At 40.6% G+C, this 24506-nt stretch overlaps 1 protein-coding gene and 1 pseudogene across 2 annotated transcripts in view; one reads left to right on the forward strand and one right to left on the reverse strand.

Annotated features, from left to right (window-relative positions):
* ERGIC1 (endoplasmic reticulum-golgi intermediate compartment 1) overlaps positions 1–24506 on the reverse strand; it is a 155433-nt gene that overhangs the window by 23534 nt on the left and 107393 nt on the right. For both annotated transcript variants that reach the window (XM_027841913.1, XM_027841914.1), the window contains 4 exons: positions 20201–20295; positions 19072–19196; positions 11631–11735; positions 5465–5525 (listed from right to left, as the gene is read on the reverse strand). In XM_027841913.1, coding sequence (XP_027697714.1) covers positions 5465–5525; positions 11631–11735; positions 19072–19196; positions 20201–20295 — 386 coding nt within the window. The remainder of the gene's footprint in view (positions 1–5464; positions 5526–11630; positions 11736–19071; positions 19197–20200; positions 20296–24506) is intronic.
* On the forward strand, positions 6140–7675 carry LOC114027712 (annotated as a pseudogene).

The raw sequence follows: 24506 nt of genomic DNA on the forward strand, positions 1-24506 counted from the left end.
ATAGTTCCAAATTGCTCTCCAAAATGGTTGGATCATTTCAGAACTCCACCAACAATGCATTGGTGTTCCAATTTTCCCACATTTTTCTCCAACATTTATTATTTTCCTGTTTTGTCATGTTGGCCAATCTGTTAGGTGTGATGTGGTACCTCAGAGTTGTTTTGATTTGCATTTCTCTAATCAATAATGATTTAGGGCATTTTTTCATATGACTATAGATGGTTTTAATTTCTTCATCTGAGAACTGCTTGTTCATATCCTTTGACCATTTAGCAACTGGGGAATGACTTGTATTTAGAATATTTTTAAAGGTATAAAATAAAAAAATAAAATACATAGGATTACAAAGGAAACCAATTATATTGAAATATGGTTATCAAAATGATTTTTTAAAAAATACCAAATTCTCAGACCCTAGGTTAAGAATCCCTTTTCTTGTCTCATTTATTTATTTATTGCTGTTAACATATTGAGTTTACTACACCCAACACCATTTGGGTCTTGATTACCCTTTGAGTCACCTACAATTTTGGTTCTCTGAAGTCCACAGGCCTAGGATTCATAACTACATAGCAATACTAGAAGAATATTGATGTTGGTGGATTTTTGAGTCAGAGAGTGGTTGCTGATTCTTAGCATCTTTTATCCATTTCCACCACTCCAAAATGGTACAGTGGAATGTTATAAATATTTTATGTATCCTTATTGTACATGTTGTCTTCCCAATAGAATATAAACTCCTTGAGGGCAAGGATCATTTCATTTTTGTCTTTGTATCTCCAATAAGTGCTTAATAAATGCTTATTGATTAATTCATTGACCTAGGTTTGAATCCCAGTTCTGCCACTTGCAACCGTGGGTAAAATTGCTTAACCTTTCTGAGTCTCCGTGTTCTTATCTGTAAAATCAGGAAGGTTTCTCTAAACCTGTGATCATCTCATCACTGCTGAAGGAGAAGGGGATAAGGTGAGGCTAAGGACCACTCTTGTTGGACTGCATTGGCTGAAGAAATGATCACCTCATGGCCAGTCCTCTGATGGCCAGTGTCTGGATTTGGCTGGTCCTTGAAAAGCAGACACAGTATACAGTAACAGCCATGGTGCATGATGACTAACTTTGATAGACTTAGCCCTTCTCAGCAATGCAAGGATCTAAGACATCTCCAAAAGTCTCATGATGGAAAATGCTATCCACATCCAAAGAAAGAACTGTGTAGTTTGAACGTAGATTGAAGTATACTATTTGTTCTTTCTTTTTCTTCTGTTTCGTTTTGTTTCCTCTTTCTTGTGGTTCCTCCTATTGGTTCTAATTCTTCCTTACAACATGACTAATGTGAAAATATGTTTAATAGGAAAGTATTTATATAGCCTATATAAGATTGCATGCTGTCTTGGGGAGGGAGGTGAGGAGGGAAGGAGAGAAAAATTCAAGACTCAAAAGCTGATGGAAGTGATTGTTGATAAATCAAAATAATTTAATTAAAAAATACTTATTAAATAAAAAAAAAACAATATGCACACTTTGAAGTGCTATAGAGGGCATCCCTAAATTCACAGAGCAGTTTTAAGCTTTAATTGCTATCATCATCATCATTCAGGTGCTACGGGGGACCTTGAGCTGGGCTCCGAACTGGATAATAATGATAACTCACATTTCTATAGATTAGTGGTTCTCAAACTTTCTGGACTCAGGACCTTTTACACTATTAAGAATTATTGAGAACCCCTCCCCCAAAGAGCTTTTGGTTATGTGAGTTATATCTATCGATATTTACTATATAATGTTGGACTTCTCAATGAGAGGGGAGGGGAGGGAGAGAGGGAATTTGAAACTCAACTTTTAAAAACAAATGTTAAAAATTGTTTTTACATGTATTTGGGAAAAAATAAAATATTAAATAAATATTAAAAAGAACTATTAAAAAAAAAGCAGACACAGACTGTCAGTGGGTATGTGCTCCAAGCCTCTGAGCCTGGCTCAGCAGAGCCTGACAGACTCCGCTCCATGAGTACACTCTTTTAGAGCCCAGGGTCACCTCCACGCTATGCTAAAGCATCAGAGCAGCTCCTTCTGTGGAGGAGCCCTGCTTGCTACAATTAAACATATTTGTAGTCAGTACAACCAGGACTCAAGACTCGAGTCTCTGGAAAACACTTTACAAAGGTGCTGAAGCAATGAGTTAGGACTTTTCTTTTGCAAGGACACATAATGGAAGAGTGGAAAAAAACACTGGACTTGGGAGTCAGAGAAACTGAGTTTGATTCCTAGCTCAGGTATTTACTGATTATGTGACCTGAGGCAAGCACTGAATCTCTCTGAACCTTAATTTCTTTTCTGTAGAATGGGGATAATAATATTTGTGCTACCTACCTCACAGAGTGGTTCTGAGGGAAGCTTGTTCTAAACTTCAAAGTGCTATAGAAATAGAAATTCTATCACTTAGATAATAGATTTAGAGCAAGAAGGGACTTCCAAGTCCAGCTAGTTCAATCCTCTCATTTTACAAGTAAGGAAACTAAGGCGCAGAAGGTCCAAATGATTTGCCAAAGATCACAAAGGTAGCAGGCATCAGAGACTGGGTTTGAACCCAGGACCTCTGACTCCACTATGGCATTGCCTCCCCCATACCACATTGCCTCTTCTCCCTTAGGCTGAAGTTTCTACCATGATTTCACACATAGGGTGCCCCAATCTCTCTCACCCAGTTCCAACTGCCTTCTCAGTCCCGTGTCCCCCAACCTGCCCACTAAACAGAGAAGGGCAGAAAAAGGTTTATCATTTTCTTTATTTCTCTACCCATAGTACTTAGCATATGTTTTTGTCCTCATTGGGTTCTCCAAGCAAGAATCCTGTAAGGACTGACTTTAACAAATGTTTCCTTCATACCCTGTTTTGCACAAGACACTAGAAGCCATAAGATCACAGGCCCATAGATTTCTCCAAAGAAAGGTCTCAGAGGCCATCTGGTCCAATCTCTTCATTTTATGGACGGAGTCACATAGGCAGGAAGCGTCAGAGAATGAATTTAAACCCAGGTCTTTGAAGTCAGAAATAAAACAGACGATAGTCTGTGATCTAAAGGAGCTCATAGTTGTCAGAATAAAAAGAATATTGGCTGGAGATGGTTTTGGGTCCTAACACTGACCAAGGCATGAGGGCCTTCTTTCAGGCTCTAGTATTCTTTCAGTGATGAAGTTGGACTGGGTGATCCCTGAAGTGCCTTGAAGCTCCTAACATTCTATATTTTACATGCCAAAGTGAAAATTCTGGCTCAAGGCACAAAGTAGAAAAGCTTGGCCTTTTCTGGGAAAGAATGAAATGGAGAGACAGCTAGGGGAATCAGTGGATAGAGCACTGGCCCGGTAGCCAGGAGGACCTGAGTCCAAATCTGGCTTCAGACACTTTGACCCTGGCCAAGTCACTTACCCTTGATTGCCTAAAAAAAAAAGAAAGAAAGAAAGAAAGGAAAGAACGAGATGTTCAGTTGTCCAGGATATCTGGATATTTGCTATGCGTAGCAGCAGCCTTGAGGGAAGGGAAGGAGCCTGTATGATGCAGCTGCTCTCACAGACATAATGTAGCCTCAGGATGGAACATCACTCTGCTGACTAAGTGCTCCAGGGACAAGAATTTTAAAAATGTAAAGAAAGTCAGAGGTTAGCAACAGGAAGGAAGAAGAGGAAGTCGGCAGGCGAGGTTAGGCTACCTCTCTGGAGCCGGCTGGGCAGATTTTCAAAATGCCAGATTACACTTTCCATCGTGGAAAACATAAAGTCCTCTAATTTACTCAATAAAATTTTAATTCTACCTTACAGCAAGATGAGGATGGGGCAAAGCTTCAGGATTCTTTTACCAGCTCAACAATCTCATCCTGCCCTCCTTCCCCCTAACCCCTTTCTGGTCCACCCTCCCTCGGTCAGTATTAGCCGGCCGGAGCATTCAGTGTAACCTTAAGCAGAGACTGGCTGCTGCTTTAAAACGAGAAGCATTGTCAATACCAGGAGTCCCAGCAAGAGCAGAGAAAACTGCAGCTAATGTCTACTTGGCTGGGAGCACGGACAAGTCACTCCATGTCTGAGACTCTCAGTTTCCTCACTGCTATCAGCTGTTATTAAGTGCCAACTGTGTGCCAGGCACTGTGCTAAGCACTGGGGATACAAAATCCATTATTAGATTGCAAGCTTCTTCCGGGCAGGGCAAAAGACTGTCCCTGCCCTGAAGAAGCTTACAATCTAATAATGGACAGAAGAGAAAAAAGGAGAACGATAGCTGGACTAGATCTCTAAGTTCCCTTTACTGATGTAAATCCTGTGCTATATTTGGGACGATATTCCTGGGTCATACTTTCATGTCAAAAAATATACACGTATCTGAGTGGTATGGGGATATATGTGTATAAATCATATATATGTAAATATTCATATATGGGGGTATGTGTTCTGGCCTGTTTTATTACAGGAAACACCTAGAAGTTGCAAAAGGGTAGAAAAAATAATGGACCATTTCAGGAATGGGGATGGATTACAAAAGGAGTGAGGAAAGAAAATGGAAAACCCAGTCATAGGATGGTGGAATTTTAAAAAGTGCAACGCCTTCAATTTGCAGAGGAAGAAACTGAGGCTGAGAGAGGCTGCCCATTGGAGCCAAGATTCCATCCAAATTCCATCGCTCTTTTCACTCTGTCATGTGGCCTCTTCCCAATGCAGTAGTTATTTACGGCATGCACTGTGTGGTAGGTTCTGGGGACATGGAGATTAATGATGACACAGCGTCATATCCTGAAGGAACTTAGGTTCTAACAGTCTCTTTTTCCATCCACTAAATAACAAATCCCAAGCCAACACATATTTAAGCAGAGTGTCAGATCTAGAATGAAAAGGTCTGGATTGAAATCCTGACTCAAACATGAACCAGCCGTGTGGATCCCAGGAGGAAAGTAACTTATTATCTTATCCTTATTAGAGTAGCCATAGCAGTAGGGCAGGCCTGGAGTCAAGAAGACTCATCTTCCTTAGTTCAAATTTGGCCTCAGATACTTACTAGCTGTGTGACTCTGGGCAAGTCACTTAACCCTGTCTGCCTCAGCTTCCTCGTCTGTCAAGTGAGCTGGAGAAGGAAATGGCAAACCACTCCAGTATCTTTGCCACCCCAAATAGGTTCACAAAGAGTCAGACATGACAGGAATGATTATACACCAACAGCCACAGCAGCAGCTGGGAATAGTTGTAACAAGATAACACATCCAACTTGACCTAACTGCATAAACAGACTAAATTTCGAGGTATGGCTAGATTAGCAGAATCTTTGCTTTCCCTCAGTAAGGATCACATCACAGATTCTGATCCCAGAGCTCAAAAGTATCAGCTATAATTCTGTTGACCTTTGACCAAGTAGCTATATTTCTGAATTCCTGCTGCATTAAAGAGCCCAGTGACTGAAGCATGCTTCAATCTGAGATACATACGGTTAGAAGTGAGTTTATCTGCTCCTCCTAGAGCGTTGAATGCTCCATGAATGTTCTGAACCTAGAGACAAACATAGCTTGTGTCAATCATTTCTACAGAAGATCAGAGGAATCAGGAGACATTTATCATAGGATCTTAGACGGTGATTTAGTGCAAGGGTTCTTAACTTTTTAGTATCAGGAATACCTTTGTCAGTCTGCTGAAACCTGTAACACCCTTTTCAGAACTCTCTGTTTTTTTAAAGACTAGGTCTCTCTATCCTAGACGACAAAAGAGAGATACTAAAAGATCTTGACAAGTTAAAATGAGAGGGCAAACTAATGAGATGAATTTTAACAAATAAAATGTAAAGTCCAAGAAAATCAACTTCATGTGACAAAGAGAAGGGTAGTGTGGTTAGACACCAGTTCATGTGAAAAAATATTTGGGCATTTTAGCAGATGGCAAGCTTGATGTGTACTAACAGTGCAGCATACTAGCCAAAAGAGCTGATGGAATCTCGGCTTCATTAAAAGAGGATTAGCATTCAGGGCAAAGGAAGTAACAGCCCTGCTATCCTCTATCCTGGTCAGACCATATTTTTGCTATTAAATGTTCAGTTTAGGGCATCAAGTTTTAGGAAGGTAATTAATTAACAAGCCGGAGAATATCAAAGAGGGTGATGGAAATAATAGATGGGCTTGAGATCATGCAGTGAGGATTGGTTGAAGGAACGGGAGGTGTTTAGCTTGGAGAAGAGGAGACTTGGGGTGTTGAGGGAGGGCAGGGACAAGATAGATGTGTCTTTAAGTAATATGAAGAGCTTCCACATAAAGATTAGACTTGTTCTGCTTGATGCCAGGGATCAGAGCCAGGATGTTGCAGAGAGACATATTTAGGCTCTATGTAAGGAAAAACTTTCTAGTGATTAAATCTGTTTTAGATTGTAATTGGCTATCTCAGACCACAGGAGGTCCATAATCACTGGAGGTCTTTGGATGAGGTAGGATGACCATTAGTCAGAGACAGAGAAATAAAGCATTTATTAACTACTTATTATGTATTGTGCTAAGTGCTGGGGATACAAATTCAAGTAAAAAGAAAGATAGTCCCTGCCCTCAAGAAACTTACATTCTAATGGGATAAAATAACATATAAAAGGGAGCTGAAAATCAAAGAAGGATGGAGGGGATGGCTATGGGCTAGTTAGAAACTTAGTAGTCCAGAAAGTCAAGGTGTGAGCTAGAGCACAAGTGAGCTTTGCCACTGTGGATCCTTACTCAAATGAAGGTTCAGGGAATAACTCATCACTACTCAGAGGTGGAGGTGTTGCCAAGACAGAAGGTACCTGGGGTGCAAGTAGAAGAGTCAGAGAGATGCCAGGTCAGGAGCTGAGTCAGGTTAAAAGTTAGTACTGCTGGCATTCCTCAAATTTAAGTTCTGGGGAGGAACTCAACAGCTGGAGAAGCAGATTTTATAGATGGAATAACTGTTTAGGTATGCCTTAAAATACATGATCTTTGTGGTCCTTTCTAACTCCAAGATTCTATGATGCCACCCATTTTAATACTTGTTCTTCTAGGTCAAATTTCTTTAATGTCTATACCTTTTGTGTTAATTTATCCATTACACGTCCTTTCTCCTTGGCCCCCTGGAAAGTGTCTACCTTACTATTCAAATAAGATAATTTAATGAATTCCTTTAGTTTCTCATGATATCTTAAAATATTTAAAGAACAATTAACACTACTTGAAGAATTTCCAGAAGAGCACTTTACTGAAAAATGGAATGAAACAGTTTGGTGTCTCTCAAAAGACAAGAATATGAAAGGAGTTTTGCTGAAACATTCCCATGCCAACAAAGACCTTTCATCATTGCACGTTATTGGTCTTTCAACTTTAGAAATCTGTCTTCTTATAGCAATGAAACATTTAAATGGCATTTATCAGGATGAATCGTTTAACTTTCAATGGTCTATAATGAATTTCAGAAGTTTATCCAAAGGAAGTCCCATTCAGTTTATAATTTTGAAAAAACTTGTCTTGAAGGCATTTGAATACTACTAGAATTAGTGACAGCAATGGAGAGAATTATCAGTAAATACAAAGAGAGAATACCAACTGGTGAAATTGCTTTTGGACAGTAATCAAATTATGGACGCTCTACAAAGGTATTCAAATTGCCCTACAGATGTCAACCAGTGGATAGCATCTTCATTGAGCTGGTTGTGAATGACCAGCAGTTTAGGTATCTAAATAAATCAAATTATGTCCCCAGACATCCCAGGGTCATAAAAGTTAGCATTATGACTTGTAAAATCTCTTCTATGATAGAGCATTTTCTATAAGATATATTCTATAGGTAGTCTTTAGCAAGCCCCTCCTTAAAATTTAAAAGATAATAGAAACTTGAGTTCTTACAGATTAATTTACTTACAGATGAATTTATAGGTCATCTTTATGCATCTGACTTACTCAGCTGTTGAAACAACTTTGGATTTTGGTGTCTGTTAAGGATGATTTTTGTTTTATTTAGATTTCAAAGTTTGTGATTCTGTTTGCCTTGATGTGTGTTCATATGCATTTGAGGAACATGTTTTTAGTTAAAATATTAGAAAAGAATAACATTTAATCATCTTATCAAAAAGTATATATACATAATGGCACATGGTAAGCACTACATAAATGTTAATTATTCTTGTTACTTTACTGAACAGTTCAATGGTCACTATATGTCTCTTGCTACAATGAAGAGATCTCTCTTCTCCACTACACCTGATAATGTCAACAACTTCCTTCTGGACACTCTTAAACCTGGACTTTTGTGACTCAATGGACTTTCCTCTTTCCTCTCGGGCTCTTTTCCCTGTGTTCATTTTCTTCCCTTTGCCAACTGAGGCTGACCACAAAGTTGTTCATACTGCTTCTCACAGATTTCCACTCTCTAGGAGCTTTGTCTATTCACATTATATTCGAATACTTCCTGTATAGACAGAGCTCCCAGATCCAAATCTCTAGCCTTTAACTCTGGCTTTCTTCTAGAGTCCCACATTTCTAGCTGTCTAAGGACACAAGAACATTTGATTGAGAGGAGGGATACAGGCAATTTCCTCTCTAACAATTAATCAATAAAGACTTATTAATCACCCCCTATTATGTACCAGGCATCATGCAAACCAAGAAGAGGCTCAAATATAAAAATATAGGGATAGGAACTAGATCTTGTGACTTCATTGGTGTAGCCCTCTACCAAAGCAAGACCTTTGCTGTGACTTTTAATCTAAGAGGGTTCCCTAGAACACTCAGATATTAAATGATTTGCCCAAAGTTACCTAGTTGGTATGTGCTAGAAGTGTAGAAGTGGGCTTTGAACCTAGGGCTTCATGGTTCCAAGGTCAGCTCTCTATTATCCCATGCTGCCTCTCATAGAAAAGCACATAATGAAAAAGTATATAATAATAGATAACATTTATATAGCATCTACTATATGCCAGGCATTGTGCTAAGCATTTTCCATTTATTATCTCACTTGATCCTTACAACAACCCTAGGAGGTAGGTGTTATTATTATTATTATTATTCTCACATTACAGATGAGAAAACTGAGGCAAACAGAGATTACATGCTTACTTGCCCAGGGTCACAAAGCTAGGCAGTGTCTGAGGCTGGATTTGAACTTCAGTCTTCCTGACTCCAGGTCTGGTGCTCTATCCACTGTGCTACCTAGCTGCCTCTGAATGTACAAAATAAATACAAAGTGATCTATGGAGGCTGGATGGAGCAGATCAGGAAGGACTTCATAGAGATTCTAAGAGGCAGAGGGTGAGATGAGAGTACATTCAAGGCATGGATGACAGCTGGTGAAGAAATGGGAGAGAGAACATCTTGGATGAGGAACAACAAAGTGGAAACTTTGAGAAAACAAAGAGGAAACAACAACTGGCTAGATTATAAAGTATGTCAAGGGAGACTATATATAAGAAGTCTGGAAAGGCAGGCTGGGCCCAGCTTGTGACCATCTTAAAATGCCTAACACAGGAGTCTGTATTTGATCCTGGAAGTCTTAGGGAGCCACTGGAGTTTCCTGAGTTGAGGAGTGATGTGGTCAAACTTGCACGTTGGCAGCCATGTGAAGGCCAGTTAGGGAGTGGGAGGAAACTTGCAGCAGGGAGGTCAATTAAAGAGGCTATAGTTCAGGGAAGAGGCGATGAAAAAGTGACCTCAAAGCCACTGTACTGGCCAAAAATCTGTCACTTCTTTCAAATATTTCCACTGCTGTCAATACCAGCAATTCAATATTCCCAGGCCACCAATCTTAAAACATTGGATTCATTTTCCATTGCTCTCTTTTAACTCTTAGATCTCATCTATCCTCAAGCCATTCTCCTCCCCCACTCCACCCCCCCCTTCCCACTCTTCCCCGTCCTCCACTGTCAGCTCATCACAACAAGGCTCCTAGTCCAGTCCCTCATGTCTTCATACCTAACCCAGTGTTAGTGTCTTCAGCCTCTCCTTCCTCCAACACATCTTACATTTGCATGCAGAGGCTATCATGATCATCTTCACATATTTAGTCTATTTTTTAATGACCTCCAAATTCTGTCCCTTCCTCTACCCCCTCCCCCACCTACTGGGAAAGCAAGGAATATATTTTCAATTATATGTGCGAATTTGTCTATCTTTAAAAGCTAGAAAGGATACGTGCTATTATTATCCTCATTTTACAATTGAGGAAACTGGGGTAAACAGGATTTTTACAAACATATTTAGAATAGGGATTTTTTTTTTGTCTCTGTGCCCTTTGGGTAGCACACATAGTTGGCACCCCATAAGTATCAGCTGACTATTTCTATGGAAACTTATGAACAAGAAATGGCATAGGAAACATCACCAAAGACATACAGGACTGGAAAAGGAGGTGGGTTAGTCATGTCATCGGAATAAGGGATATCAAGATGCCTGTGCTGGCAGCTTCACTGTGGTCTGGAGTCACAGGCCCTGGATTCGGATCCTGGCTCCACTGATTCTTTCCTATGTAAAGAGAGGGTCACTTCAGATAGCCTCTAAGGTTCATTTTAACTCCAGATCTAGGATTGCCCGAAGTCCCCCAGTGTCTTGGGTCAATCCTCTAAGGAAGATCTTACAGAGGTGCTGGGACAAGAATCTCACAGGATAAAAAGATGTAGGTGGCCTGCCCTATGCCATGGTAGAAGGACTGCCCATTCCAATGAGATGGGAGATCTGCTGAAGGATAATTATGAGTGTGGACTGCTGTACAAGGGAAATTTGGGGAGGCCTGGTCCCTGGCCCTTCAGTGGAAAGAACAGAACTAGGAAAGCAATGGGCAAGATCTCACAAGAACAATTAGCAAATATAATTTCTCTACCCTCAAACCTTTTCCAAAGAAAAACCATGAAGCTTGAAAAGTGCCTAAAGTAATTTTTACATGAGAGAATAGAAAGTTTATGATTGGTCAGCACATGCTTGGATGTGGCTGGCCATGCAACAGGTTGTTAAGATTACAATAGCATGAGCTGTTCACGCTGGGCAATCAAATGAATAGAGTGATTGGGAAACTAGCAATGGAACTATGGAATGTGTGTGTGTGTGTGTGTGTGTATACACATGGGTACATAAGAGAAAAAAATACAACACCAAGGCCTTGTGAGGTCAAATCAAAGCAGGTTATAGGAGTGCAGTAGAACAAGTAGGCCCACGTGGGAAATCAGGGTTTGCACCAAGTTAAAGGCCAACCTAGCTGAAGCAGGAGGATGGAGGAAATATTGAAGTTCATCTTGGGGGACTGAGAAAGGTAGAACTGACTTTCTTTAGAAGAATTCTAAATAAACTTGCTAGGGGGAAAAAAGGAAGAAGTTACCTCCTGATAAAATCAAGAACAAACTAAGGCTTTTCTTCCTTAGGTCTACTCCCTGACTAAAAAGGGTGGTGGGGTACAGGAGACATCTAACCCCTCTTGGCTCTTCCCCACCCACAATTCCACTCCACCCACCAATGGCATACCCTTTTTAGTGCATGAGGCCATCAGCAAAAAGCTTCCTCCCAAGGGTAAATGTAATCCACCCCTTAAATGACCCTTTCCATCCATACTCCCCATTGCACTTAAAAATAACAAACCTCTCTTGGTCTCAGTGTCATAAGTTCAAGTCACTGGGGTCTGAGAACTCACCTGCAATGTGTCTCCAAAGGACAGCTTGTGTATGACATGAGTCATGTCTGGATTCTGGGGCTGTGCAGTGGCACTGTGTGTTGATACATGAAAGTTGCCAGGGACCTATTTGGGCCGATAACCCACAGGGCAAAAAACACAGGAAAAACAAGCTTTTAGAAAAAATGTCCCCTTCCCTCCCCTCCCCTCCTGATTCTATCTATGGGAAGTAGGGCAGAAATCATGGAACTTGATTATGTCTTATTCAAACTGGGATGTCAAGAAGGACTCTAGGCTATGGTCCAAATATTAGGATGCTTCCTAGGTAAGAGAAAAGGGAACAAGCATTTATTTAGTGCTCACTGTATGCCAGGCACTGTGCTAAGCTTTACAAGTATGATCTCACCTAGGGGGAATAAGGTGTCTTCTCAAAAGACACTGTGGGAGAGTGAGGGGAAGTGCCTATAGCAGGTGGGAGCCTTTGAAGACAATGATGTCTGCATTCCTTAAGCTCCCTGAGGGCAGGGCCAAAGTATCTGACTGCCTTTCTTTGTACTGCCAGCATGTGGCACCTAGTAAGGGCTTAATAAATCCTTGTTGACTGTGTGTATGTATGTGTATATATATATATATATATATATATACATATTAATTTTATACAAATTTTAAATCTTCCTCAGTACTTACCATAGTGCTCTATGGATAGCAGATGCTTAATAAATGTTTGTTAAACTGCCCACATCAATGATGAATGAATCTACACTTCAATTGAGTGATCAACTAGACCTTAATTGTTCCAAAGACCAAATGGTCACAAATTCATCACCTCTTGCTCCTAACTGGGCTTCTTTGGTGGAGTTTCTCTCCTGTCCACATCATCTTCCACAAAGCTGCTAGATTGATATTCCTAAAGCACAGACCTGAGTAGGTCACTCCCTTGATCAACAAGCTCCAGAGGCCCTATTGCCTCTAGTATCAAATACGGACTCCTTGGCTTGTCACTTAAAGTCCACCATGATCTGGCTTCCATCTACCTTTCCGGCTTATTACACATTACTCCTCTACTACATTTTACACTTTAGCCAAACTGATCTACTTGTTTGTTCTTATCACAAGATACTCCATCCCTGCTGCCACACCTGGAATATCTCTTCATCTCACCTCTGCCTCTACGGAGCTCTGGATTCCTTCAAAACCCAGTTCAAGTGCCATTTCTTACATGAGGTCACCCTAGCCCTGGTTGGCTTTCTCCAACATTACTCAGTGTTTAGCTTTGCACACATTTATTTATATTTATCCTCCAAATTGGAACACCAGAAGCCATGCCTGGGAGGAGCTAAGACATTCAGCTTTGCACTCCCTGAGACAAGAAATGGCCATTCTCTTGCCAGCCTCCCAACTCTCTTTTTTCTCTAAGATGGGGACTGAACCTATAGTCTACTGACTTACAGAACTCCCAGATAAGCTATCTCCTTCTACTAATGCAGATTGGGACTCTCTTAGAGGGTAAAGTGAGTCATCACAGTATACCATCAATATGTGTTAAAGAGCAGACTTGAATCAGGTCTTCCCAGCTCTGAGATCATCTACCATATTCCAAAGCTACTTCTCAGGAGAGATGTAATCAAATTACCACTACCATTGCTTCTGGAAAGAATGTGTTAATGGACTTCTCTACTGGGACAGCTAGGACTCATCTTCCTGAGTTCAAATCTGGCTTCAGACACTTACTAGTTGTGTGACCCTGGGTGAGTCATTTAACCCTGTTTGTCTCAGTTTCTTCATCTGTAAAATGAGCTGGAGAAGGAAATGGCAAACCACTCCAATATCTTTGCCAAGAAAACCCCAAATGAGGTCACAAAGAGTCAGACGCAACTGAAAAACCACTAAACAACAATTGTTCCACTCACCATCTTTGTGACTTCTTGGACCATGAATCCCTTCCCTGGCCACTACTCCCCATGTGTATGGTCCACTCCCCCCTCCCCGCCTCCCCTGTTAGAATGTCCTTGAGAGCAAGGACTATTTCACCTCTGCATTTGGTTCGCTAGCATTTAACATAGTCCTTGGCATGTAGTAAATGCTTAATCAATAGCTTTTATCCATTTATTCAATTACTTATATGTGAGTATCTTTTTTCTATCAAAGTAATATAAGCTTGTTGAGGCAGATACTGTTCTATTTTTACTTCTGTTTTTCCAGCACCAAGCAGAGGGTGTGGCTCACAGTAAGTGCTTAATAAATGCTTGTTGAACAAATATCTATGGCTTTCACTAGGATCCCATGAGCTCTAGAGCCTTCTTCATCAGATAGAGGTCTGGGCAATGAGATTCATTAATTTAAATGATTCAAAGAGGTCCCCATACTTGATATTTGCATCTGAATCCCTGGGACTTCCCCCCCCAGCAAGTCTGACTTGATAATGTATTTCTATATTAGTTTCTCTCCCACCCTCTCCCCTGCCCCCTCACCAGGACACTGATAACATCACAGTTTGATAGAATTGGGTGACTCACAAAAGCAAGTGCTGGCCTGCAGAAATGAGGGATTGAGGGCATGTGATTTATAAACCCACGCAGCCTTCACTAATGGACTTAAAAACATATGGTGCCAATCATATAATGCCTGCCTAAATCCTGACTACCTCCTGCTGACTCAGTGAGTCAGTTAACTCCAAAAAAATGCTACCCACCGAGGTTTCAAACTGTTTCAACCAAGTCGTTGAGTTGCCAACACAGTTTGAAATATTCAAGTCCTAACATCATTTGTTTTAGATGTATGGTGGCGATTCTGACTTTCCAGCATATTAACTTGCTTATAAATTCAAATTAAGCTCAGTTCCCCATAGTCTAAAGGTAGGCAATGGAAGGAGGGAAATTCACCAGCCCCTTGAAAAGTTTGATACAAAAAGAGAGGGATCAAAGACATCAGTTATTCAAATTCCTGAGACAAAAATAGCCATCCTTAAGCTTCACAACTAATGTCATTACTTTAAAGTTACTATCTTTCAAAAGTTACTGGTAATAATAACTGACAAAAGGAGAGCACTTTAAAGGGAGGCAGAGAAGTGTAGCGGTTAGAGTTTTCCTCAAAGCCAGGAAGACTGGGAGTTACAGTACTCCCACTGATGTCACCTTCCTGTGTGACCCAAGCTGGGCTCCAAGGGCTGAACTCTCTAAGTCACGGAGGAGGTGCCAATCTTCAACGATAGAGGGGGTTTCTTCATTCGATCTGGACCCAGTCTTGAAGACCCAGAAAGTAAAGGTCTTGCCAGCAAAAGTCCTTGGCACCAGAAACTGATAGAATTTTACTAGTGGAAATAACACTCAGGAAGAGGCACTGCCATCTGCTTTGCTAGCTGCTGAAACCTTTCATTCAGGGTTATCTCCTTCATTAGAATGTAAACTTCTGGAGAGTAGGACTGTCGTACTTTTCTGTTTGTATCCCCCATAGCACAGTGCTTTACACAAAGTATTTAATCAATGCTTTATTCCTCAGGTCTGGTCCCTTTGTGCAAATTAGCTTATATACATATATTATCTCATTTAAACCTCACAAAACTGATAACTACGTACTACAGGTTTAATGTTCCTGCTTTATGGATGAGGAAATGAGTTTTAAAGAGGTCAGGTGACTTGTTCAAGGTGACACAGCTAGTGTCTAAGACAGGATTTGAACCCAAATCATCCTTTCAAATATAGCACTCTTCCACACAAGGGGGCCTTCTCCAGTCATCCTGATCTATGTCCTGCCATTGGACCCAAATGGCTGCAGTGGAAAAAGTGAGGCTGGTGACTTCTCCACAGCCCTGCCTCACTTAAATTCAATCAATTCACTTGCAAGTCACGGCATCACCTTCCTGATGCCACGGTCTTCTTTGAGAACAAAGGACAAACAACAACTTCTACACAATGTTGCCTTTCGTGTGTGTGTGTGTGTGTGTGTGTGTGTGTGTGTGTGTTCAAATCCTGTTTTCCTCAACGGAGCGTAAGCTCCCCGAGGATAGGTACAGTTTCATTTTTACCTCTGTATTCCTAAATACTAGTACAATGGCATCTAAGTGTTACAGTGGATGAAGTGCCAGGCCTGGAGTCAGGAAAACTCATCTCCCTGAGTTCAAATCTGGCCTCAGACACTTACAAGCTGTGCCAGTTAACCCTGTTTGCCTCAGTTTTCTTATCTGTAAAATGAGCTGGAAAAGGATATAGTAAACCAGTATCTTTGCCAAGAAAACCCTAAATGGAGTCACAAAAAGTTGGACACAACTGAACAACAACAACAAAAAGTACAATGGCTGGCACGCAGTAAATGCTAAATAAATGCTTGTTGAATGAATGAATGGAATAAGATCTACTGGGGGAAAGGCTCAGAGATACTGAGAGAACAGCTCATATTAACTCTGCGCAGACCAGGCCTATCAGTATCTAATGCAGAGCCACGGAGACTCTGACTCTGGGCAGAAATGTGTAAGTCAAATCCTGTTTTAGATGTCTGTAGAACATCTTCTTTAATTTCCCTTTGCAGGGTGAAATGACATAAATGAAATTTGAAACTCTTAATTTGTTCCCTGGAAAAAAGACAGGTTTATAGGTCATTCATACTTCTGTTTCCAATATGTTTTCTTTGGAAAACAAAGTTTATGAAACAGTCCTTTCAAAACTGAAATAGAATATGACCCCAGGGAAGAAAGGAAGACCACCAAGCTCCAGACTCAGGAGATCGACCTGGGGAGTAGATTGATTACTTTGGCATCCTACAAACTTTCCTTGCGTCCTCTGAGGAACGAAAGGTAGCATGGTATAGCTGGAAAGAAGGCTGGCCTTACAGTTGGGAAGATGTGGGCTCAATGTTCGAGGCAACTCTGTCAGTCTAAGTTATGGACAAATCTATGAGAGAATTTCTTAAACTGATGAAATCATAGATCCCAGATCCCCATAGATGCGAGATTCTGCACTACATTTCTCTCCCAGTCCCTTATTCTTGTATGGTGGCGGACCTTGGTTCTCAAAGGTTCCCAGAGGAATTGAAACTCTGGCAAAACCTACTACTGAGCAAGTCTTCGAGTGAGGGTCCAGTGAAATGGAAATCTTTTCAGCCCTCATGGAGCCTGCCTTGGTCACAAGGTGATGAGTCTTTTCATCACCAGTTGGCACTTGGTGCTCTTGAGCTATGATTGAGCTATGTGATGTAGGGTCTCACCAATGACCACTTCACCTGTGCTCCTGGCTTCTTCTAAGATTGTTTAGAGAAGCCAGAAATGAGGCTTCTTCTTAGCATGGAACAGAGTTCACATATAAATGACTAATGCTTAATTTTGACCTCTTGGCAAACCAGTTCAATGGTATATTGTCCTTTATTCTGGGATCCTCTTTTCCCTTGTCCTATCACTGATCAAGTGTTGTTAAATCACAATCCTTGATTACTCTCACCATCTGCCTCTTGCTTTACTTGCATGCTATTGAACTGAACTGGAGGAAATTATAAAACTAAGCAGACTACTACAAAGTTAATGCCAACTGTGCCCTTATTGCAGCAATGCAATCCTATTTCCCTTCCCTAACCAAGTCCCTAGTTCACTTACCACAGAAACTGTTCCACAAGTTTCCTTCTGTCCTCAAGCCCCCATTCTATCCCCCACCTCCAATCCCCATCTTTGTTGAGGACTTTGTTCTCAACATTTTCACAAAGTCCTCAACGTCAGCCAAGGGGTCTTTCTTATCCCTTCCTCCTCATCTCACAAACCCCTCCAAAATCAGCTCCTATTATCACCTCCTTCACACTTCAGTCTCTAGTGATGAGATAGCTTTGCTACTTGCAAAGGCCAACACCCTTACATGCACCCTTGATCCCACCTCCTCTGGGTCTCCTTCATCAGACTGCCCCTATCCAAATCCCTAGTCTCCATCTAATCTTCATCCTCTTATTATCTACTAGCACCTCCCCTGCTGCTTACAAACATGCCCAATCTTCCTATTCTTAAAATCTCTTGATAAATACTATCATACCTGCTAACCATTGTCCTGTATCTCTCCTCTTCTCAGCTAACCTCCTAGACAAAGTCATCTTCAATCACTGACCTCATCATTCAACCGATTATGTTCTCCACAAAGTTTCCAAAGGTATTTAACTGCAAAATTAACGACCTCTTATCAGTCCTAAAACTTTCCTACCTTTTACAACTCTGTCCTTTAGGCTTTATCCTGGGTCCTTTTTTCTCTATATATTTTCTCAGTTGATGAACTAATTCATTAGCCCCTAACTGAACCAGGGGTCAACTATCATCTCTATTAGATGATTCACAGATCTATTTGTCTAGCCCTAGTCTCTGGCTCTATAAACTATGTGTCCTATAGACGTCACAAACTCAACATGTTGAAAACTAATGGGGCAGCTAGATGACGTGGTGGATAGAGTCATTCACTTACTAGCTGTGTCATATAGGGTAAGCCACTTAACCTTTGTCTGCCTCACTTTCTGTAGCTATAAAATGGGAGTAATAACAGCATCCATTTCACAGGGTTATTGTGAAGATAAACGAGACCAGATATATAAAGTGCTTTTCAAACCTTAAAGCACTATATAAATGCTAACTTTTATTATTATTATTTTAATTATCAAACAGAGGATTGTCAACATTTTTTAAGCAGACTCTCTTCTGGATGAACTCCATAGTATCTCTTCTGAGTAGTACCAGTCCTTTAGTAGTATCAAGTTGCTGGGATCTGATACCCCCTCCCCTTCCTTCCCTAGGGGCAAATCAGGTAAAGAGACAGACTTGTGCAGCCCTGGGAATAAACTAATATAAATTAGGCTTTCCAGATAATTTCCAATAAACTTAACAATCCGTGATTCAACTTGGAGCCAAATGATGCAGCTAGATCAACAAGCAGCTGTGGGGAGTTGGGAGCGGAATGGAACAAAGAAAAAACATGAGACTTAGGGCTATCACTTCCCTTCCTGGAGCCTCAGTTTCCTCAACCATAAAATGAGAAGACTGGACCAGACTGAGCTAGTTTTGAGGCTCCAGGGCTTAGAAAAGTGCCTGGCACATAGTAGACATTTAATAAATGTTTATTGATGGACTGATTCCTTCCAGAACTAAATCCTAGGATTATACGAACCTACTTAATGGGCACATGGCCTATAGAATTTTTCAGGTATCCTGTTTTGTTTTTTTTAGAGCCATATCCTAGAATTATACTTTTTAGCTGGTTTCAGTAATAATGATTCTATTGACCACAAGATCAGGCTATGATTCCAAAGCAGCCTGACATATCTCCAAGCCTGGAACCACCTAAAACCCGTGGCCCAGAGAATGAAGCAGCAAGATTGCCATGAATATACTCAGCCCTGTAGTGGCTCTTATCCAAGGGAGGTGGTACCACACAGTAATTTGGTTTACAGGAAGAAGGCCAGGGAATAGGAGGAAGATGGCAGGAAGAGACCTAACATCTCCAGTCACCTTGTTGATGCTGAACTGGCCCTCGAACCGGCAGCCTTCACCATTGTTCAGAGGGATTTTCATCGAGTTGTCAATATGTCCGACTTCATGTCTCCCCATCTCATCCTGGATGTCCAGTCCAACCACTTTGACGTACCCAGGGAACAAAAAGAACACAGGGAGAGTCGCAATCAGAGAAAAGGGTGAGGGATGGGGGCTATCCCCATGGGTATTTATTGCAAAGCATCTATCACCTGTTCAGCTGGACAGAAGGAAGACAGCCAGGTATAGGAGTAAGTAAGAGAAGGCCTCTTTAAATCTAAGGAAACACAGACTTTCCCTTTAACTCAGAAGTTTGGCTTAAAATAAGCAGGCGTTTCCATGGCATGTCGGCACATTCCAAGACACCGATGAAGGACGGCTGGGAGTAACTTGGGAGTAAGGGTTCCTTGGTTTCAACACCAGGGTATTGCATAGTCCCAAATGTGGAGTGACACTGTGTGTGTGTGTGTGCGTGTGTGAAAAGAAGAGTAAGAATAAAGGACAATAGACCTAGGGAACCCTTCAAACTTAGGTAGAGACATCAGAGGATATCCAAATCCTGGAACCAAAAATGCTGATGTGGGCTGGCTGCTTCACTGTGTGCTCCCAGAGTGAAAAAGGGTCTAGGGAAAAAAATCCCTTTCTACTATGCTAATGCTACCAGGTCTCCTATGTGACTAAAATTTTCCTTCTTTCAGGAGCACTGTTTCTGCAACTCTGGAATTAAAGGTCTAAGGCCAAATTTATTTTTCTAATTGAAAGAAAAAAAAACATATTTGAATTGCACAGGGTTCCTGGTTCTGCTCTTACTCTGAGGTGAAAAAAAAATGGTGTAATTCCCATCTGAAGGCCCAAAAGCAATAATGAGGATGAATTCTTCATTCAGATTTTGGTTTTTCACCAAGCTACTCTAACCCACAGTAACCCCTCTTAACAGATGTCAAAGAGGAAGTGTCATTTGAGGGCAAATGACTTAGCAGGGACTCACAGGGCCAGGGACTTTAGATTCTGGGGGTAGAACTGAAGCTTACTGTGGCCTTGGGAAGTTGCCCGATCTAGAGCAAAGGTAGAATGTTAAGGGAATTAAAGAGGCATTTGTGGTACTCACATTCACAGTGTAAATTCGGCAAACTGATGTTCAGACTGACATCTATTTTGCCTCCACTGTCTTTATCTGGATCGTCAACATATAGCTCGTTCACTCTGTGGGAGAGATAAGCACAGGGACCTTCATTGTAACAGATGCACACCACCTCCCCTGCTCCCCGACAAGGCATCGTACAATTGGTCCTACTCCTCTGCCTCTGCACTGTGTACAACTGGGCTTTTACAGTATTTTCCTATTTTAAAAGTCTTTGATTGTTAAGCCACAAATCAAAGCCATAAGGGGAAGAAGCTCAGTTGGTGATTTATCCCTAATATTTGGGTAGTGGTATCAGTGAAGATAATCATGTACTCCCCTTAATATGTCCCTTGCTTAATGTTGCTTTATACTGCCAGAGAAAGAAGACTAGAAGTGAAGTGAACAGAATAATAATAATTTATACAATGACAAAAACATAATAATTTCGAAGGACTTCAGAACTTGGATCAATACAAATCATGAGTCTGGAGGAATAAAGATGAAACATGTTAACTACTTTCTGCCAGAGAGGTGCTAGACTTAAAATGCAGAAAGAGACACACATTTTCAGATATGAACAGTGTGGGAATTTGTTTTGCTGGACTATGCATGTTTAGGATGAGTTTTTTTTTCTTTTCCTTTTAATTTTTCAATTGGGAGGGAAATGGGATGAATCCCTCCTGCAATCTAGCTTCTCATGCAGGTCAATCAAATATTTTTGAGTGAGCAACTGATTTATATTTAAAGACTATATGTCCATCAACTGGGGAATAGCTGAACAAATTGTAGTATATGATTGTGATGGAATACTACTGTGCTTTAAGAAATGATGAGCAGGATGCTCTCAGAAAAATATGGAAAGAGTTACATGAACTGATGCAAAGTGAAATGAGCAGAACCAGGAGAACATTGTACACAGTAACAGCAATAACCGTATGATGATCTACTATAAATAACTTAGCTATTCGCAGCAATACAATGATCCAAGACAATTTTGTAGGGCTTTTGATGAAAGGTGCTGTCCATCTCCAGAGAAAGAACTGGTACTTTTTCTTTACCTTCTTCATTTTTTTTTGTCTCTGTTTTCTTTCACAGAATAACTTACATGGAAATGTGTTTTGCATAACTACTTGTTTGCTTTCTCAATGAGGGGAGAGGGAGGGATGGAGAAAATTTGGAACTCAAAATTTGAAGAAAGGGAATGTTAAAATTGTTTTTGCATGTAACCTGGAAAAAATAAAATGTTAAATAAGATAAAAAAGACTATGGAAGAAGAGACGAGATAAAGAGAAGGCTCATACAGAATGAAGTATTCTCTATTATGTACTCAATGTTCTGGCCAAATAAAAATATTCTCAAATTTATCAATCAATCAACAAACATATATTCAGTACTGATTCTGTTATGCACTATACCATGTTCTAGGTATTACCAAGACAAAAATGAAATAATATCTCCCCTCAAGGAGCTTACCCTTTATAAGGGGAAACAATGTGCACAATATGCACACACATGAGCCATGTATGAAGTAAATAAGAGGTGACACAGAACAGTAGATCAAGAGGTAGGCTCTGAGTTTGGGTTCCAGTGCTACCTTTGACAAATACTGTGTGATTCTGGCTAAGTCACTTAACCTCCAAGTTCCCCCAGGTACCTCTCTAAGACTCTAAATTGCAGAACAGATGCTGATTTTATTGGTAGAAGGAGTTTCCACACTGGAACTCTCTCTACCAATAACATCACAGGTCTAGTAAAAAAAATAACAAAAATAAACACAAAGTTTTTTGTTTGTTTGTTTGCTTGGTAGGGGAGGAGCTAGCAGCTGGAGAGATCACAGGTTCACAGATATATGACCAGAAGGGACCTCAGAGGCCCATTAAGTCCAACTCCATTAAATTTCCTCATTTTCTAGATAAGGAAACAAAGCCCAGGGAAGTTAAATGATCTGTCTAAACCTTAGACAAAGGATAAACAAATAATAAAAGGATTTGTTTTGTGAAGTTTGGATTCAGTCAAAGGGCTACACTTGAGGACCTGGAGGGCCACATGGGGCTTCGAGGCTGCAGGTTCCCCACATAGGTCTAAGGTCACATAGTATCAGAGGCAGGATTTGAACCCGTTCTTCTGACTGAGATAAGCCTCGAAGGAAATGAGATTCTAAGAGATGGATCCTAAGAGGGTGAGGAGGGCATCAGTGTTTACAAAATCATGGAAATCGGAGATGGAATGTTGTGCATGAAGAATGGCTAGAAGGCCAGGGCGGCTGGCCTACAGAGTATGAAGGAGAAGGCTGGATGTGAAGACCTTTAAATGCCAAGCAAAGGTGTTTGTATTGGATGGTAGAGGCAAGAGAGAAGCTTTGGAGTTTACTGAGCAGGGGAACGAAATGGTCAGATTGGTGCCTTTGTCATGCCATGCTTTGGCATCTCAGTGGAGGACAGCTTGGAGAAGGAAGAGATCAGAGCAGAGAACTCAATCAGAGATCAACTACTACTGTCTAGGTGAGCAGTGAGGACACCCTGAACTAGGGTACTGACGGTGAGCAGGGAGAAATGTGACTTGTCACATTTGTGATCTGGCGGCTCACTGGATTTGTGGGCTGAAGGAGAATGACATGTCGAGGGTGACTTCAAGGTTGTGAAACTGAGTAACTAGAAAGATGGTGGTATCCTTATTAGAGACAGGAAAGTTCAGGAAATGAGTAGGTTTGGGGCTTTGTTGTGGCACAACAAAGTTTTTTTGTTTTGTTTTGTTTTTTGGCTAGGCAATGAAGCTAAGTGACTTGCCCAGGGTCACACAGCTAGTAAGTGTTATGTGTCTGAGTCCATATTTGAACTCAGGTCCTCCTGACTCCAGGGCTGGTACTCTATCCACACCACCTAGCTGCCCCCACAACAAAGATTTTGAGATACCTACAGGGAATATGGTTTCAAATGTCCAACACGCAGCTTGTGATGAAAGACTGAAGCGCAAGAAAGAGAAAAGAGATGGATATATGGATCTAGGAATCATCTGCATAGAGATGACTGCACACATGGGAGTAGATGAAGGAAAAGAGGGCTGAGCACAGAACCCTGGGCTACGTACGCTAAGTAAGGGAGTAAGATAATGATGATGATTCACCAAAGAAATCTGAGGAGTGTTCAGCCAGGTAGAAGGAGAATCAAGAGCAGGAACGTTACCTCAGATGGGAGACAATATCTAGGAGGAGAGATGGGCTAACTGCATCAAATGATGCAGAGGTCAAGAAGAGTGAGGATTAACTGATAAATAGAAGTATGTATAGGAAAATTTTACATATAAATATGTATATGTATGTTTGTATGTATATGTGTGTATTATAGATAGATAGATACAGAGATACCTATTTGTGTCTAATGGTAGTCATTTCTAGGGCAGGGAGTTGAGGGGAAGGGAAGAAAAAATGAAATTTACATGATAATTTGAAAGGAATAGCAAGTTGTGCATAGCAGATTTGAAGTTTAATGTACAATTATCTTTTTTTATTGTACTGTTATGAAAATCCTTGTTTTTATTCTATAAATCAAAAATAAAATTTAAAAAAAAAGGAGTGAGGATTGATAAAAGGCCTTTGGCTTTGGCAATGAAGAGATTACTGGTAACTTTGAGGAGAATTTGATTTGAGTGATGAGGTCAGAAGCTTGATTGAAAATGGTTGAGAAGTAAAAAGGAAGAGAAGAAGTGGAGGCAAAGAGCCAGGTAACTTTTTCTATGAGTTTAGCTACAAAAAGGAGGAGAGATAAAGAATAGAAGCTTGAGGGGGTAGCAGGGTCAAGTGGAAGTTATTTTAAGGACTGGAGAGACCTGGACATATTTTTAGGTAGGAGGGAAGGAGCTAGTAGAGAATGAAAGAATGAAGTTTAGAGGGGGTAGAGAGAAATGACTGTGGAAGAAATGAGCTAGAAGGGAAGGAACCAAGAATACAAGTGGGTGGGAAGTGATAGTGATGAAAAAGAAAAAAAGAAAAAGAAATCATCAATAAAATATTAAAAAATACACTAAAAGCAGAAGTTCAGACAAAAAGGGCTCTTTTGTAATTATTGTGCTTAATATAAACTTTTAAAGACTGTACACAACAGAAGTCCACAGTTTCACATACAATTCTCCCTTCCTATTCTTTTTTTTTCCTTTTTTTTGTAAATTGAAATGTTCATCTTTGTCAAGTTCATTAAAAGCAAAAAGTACATTTGGAAGAGTTGATCTTAGTAAGGAAATGGGCCATCTTCAGAGACTGGTGTAAAATATATAGAAAGGGAGTGAGGAATAATAA

This window comes from Vombatus ursinus, unplaced genomic scaffold, assembly GCF_900497805.2.
Source record: "Vombatus ursinus unplaced genomic scaffold, bare-nosed wombat genome assembly UNPS02014863.1, whole genome shotgun sequence".
Lineage (NCBI taxonomy): Eukaryota > Metazoa > Chordata > Mammalia > Diprotodontia > Vombatidae > Vombatus > Vombatus ursinus.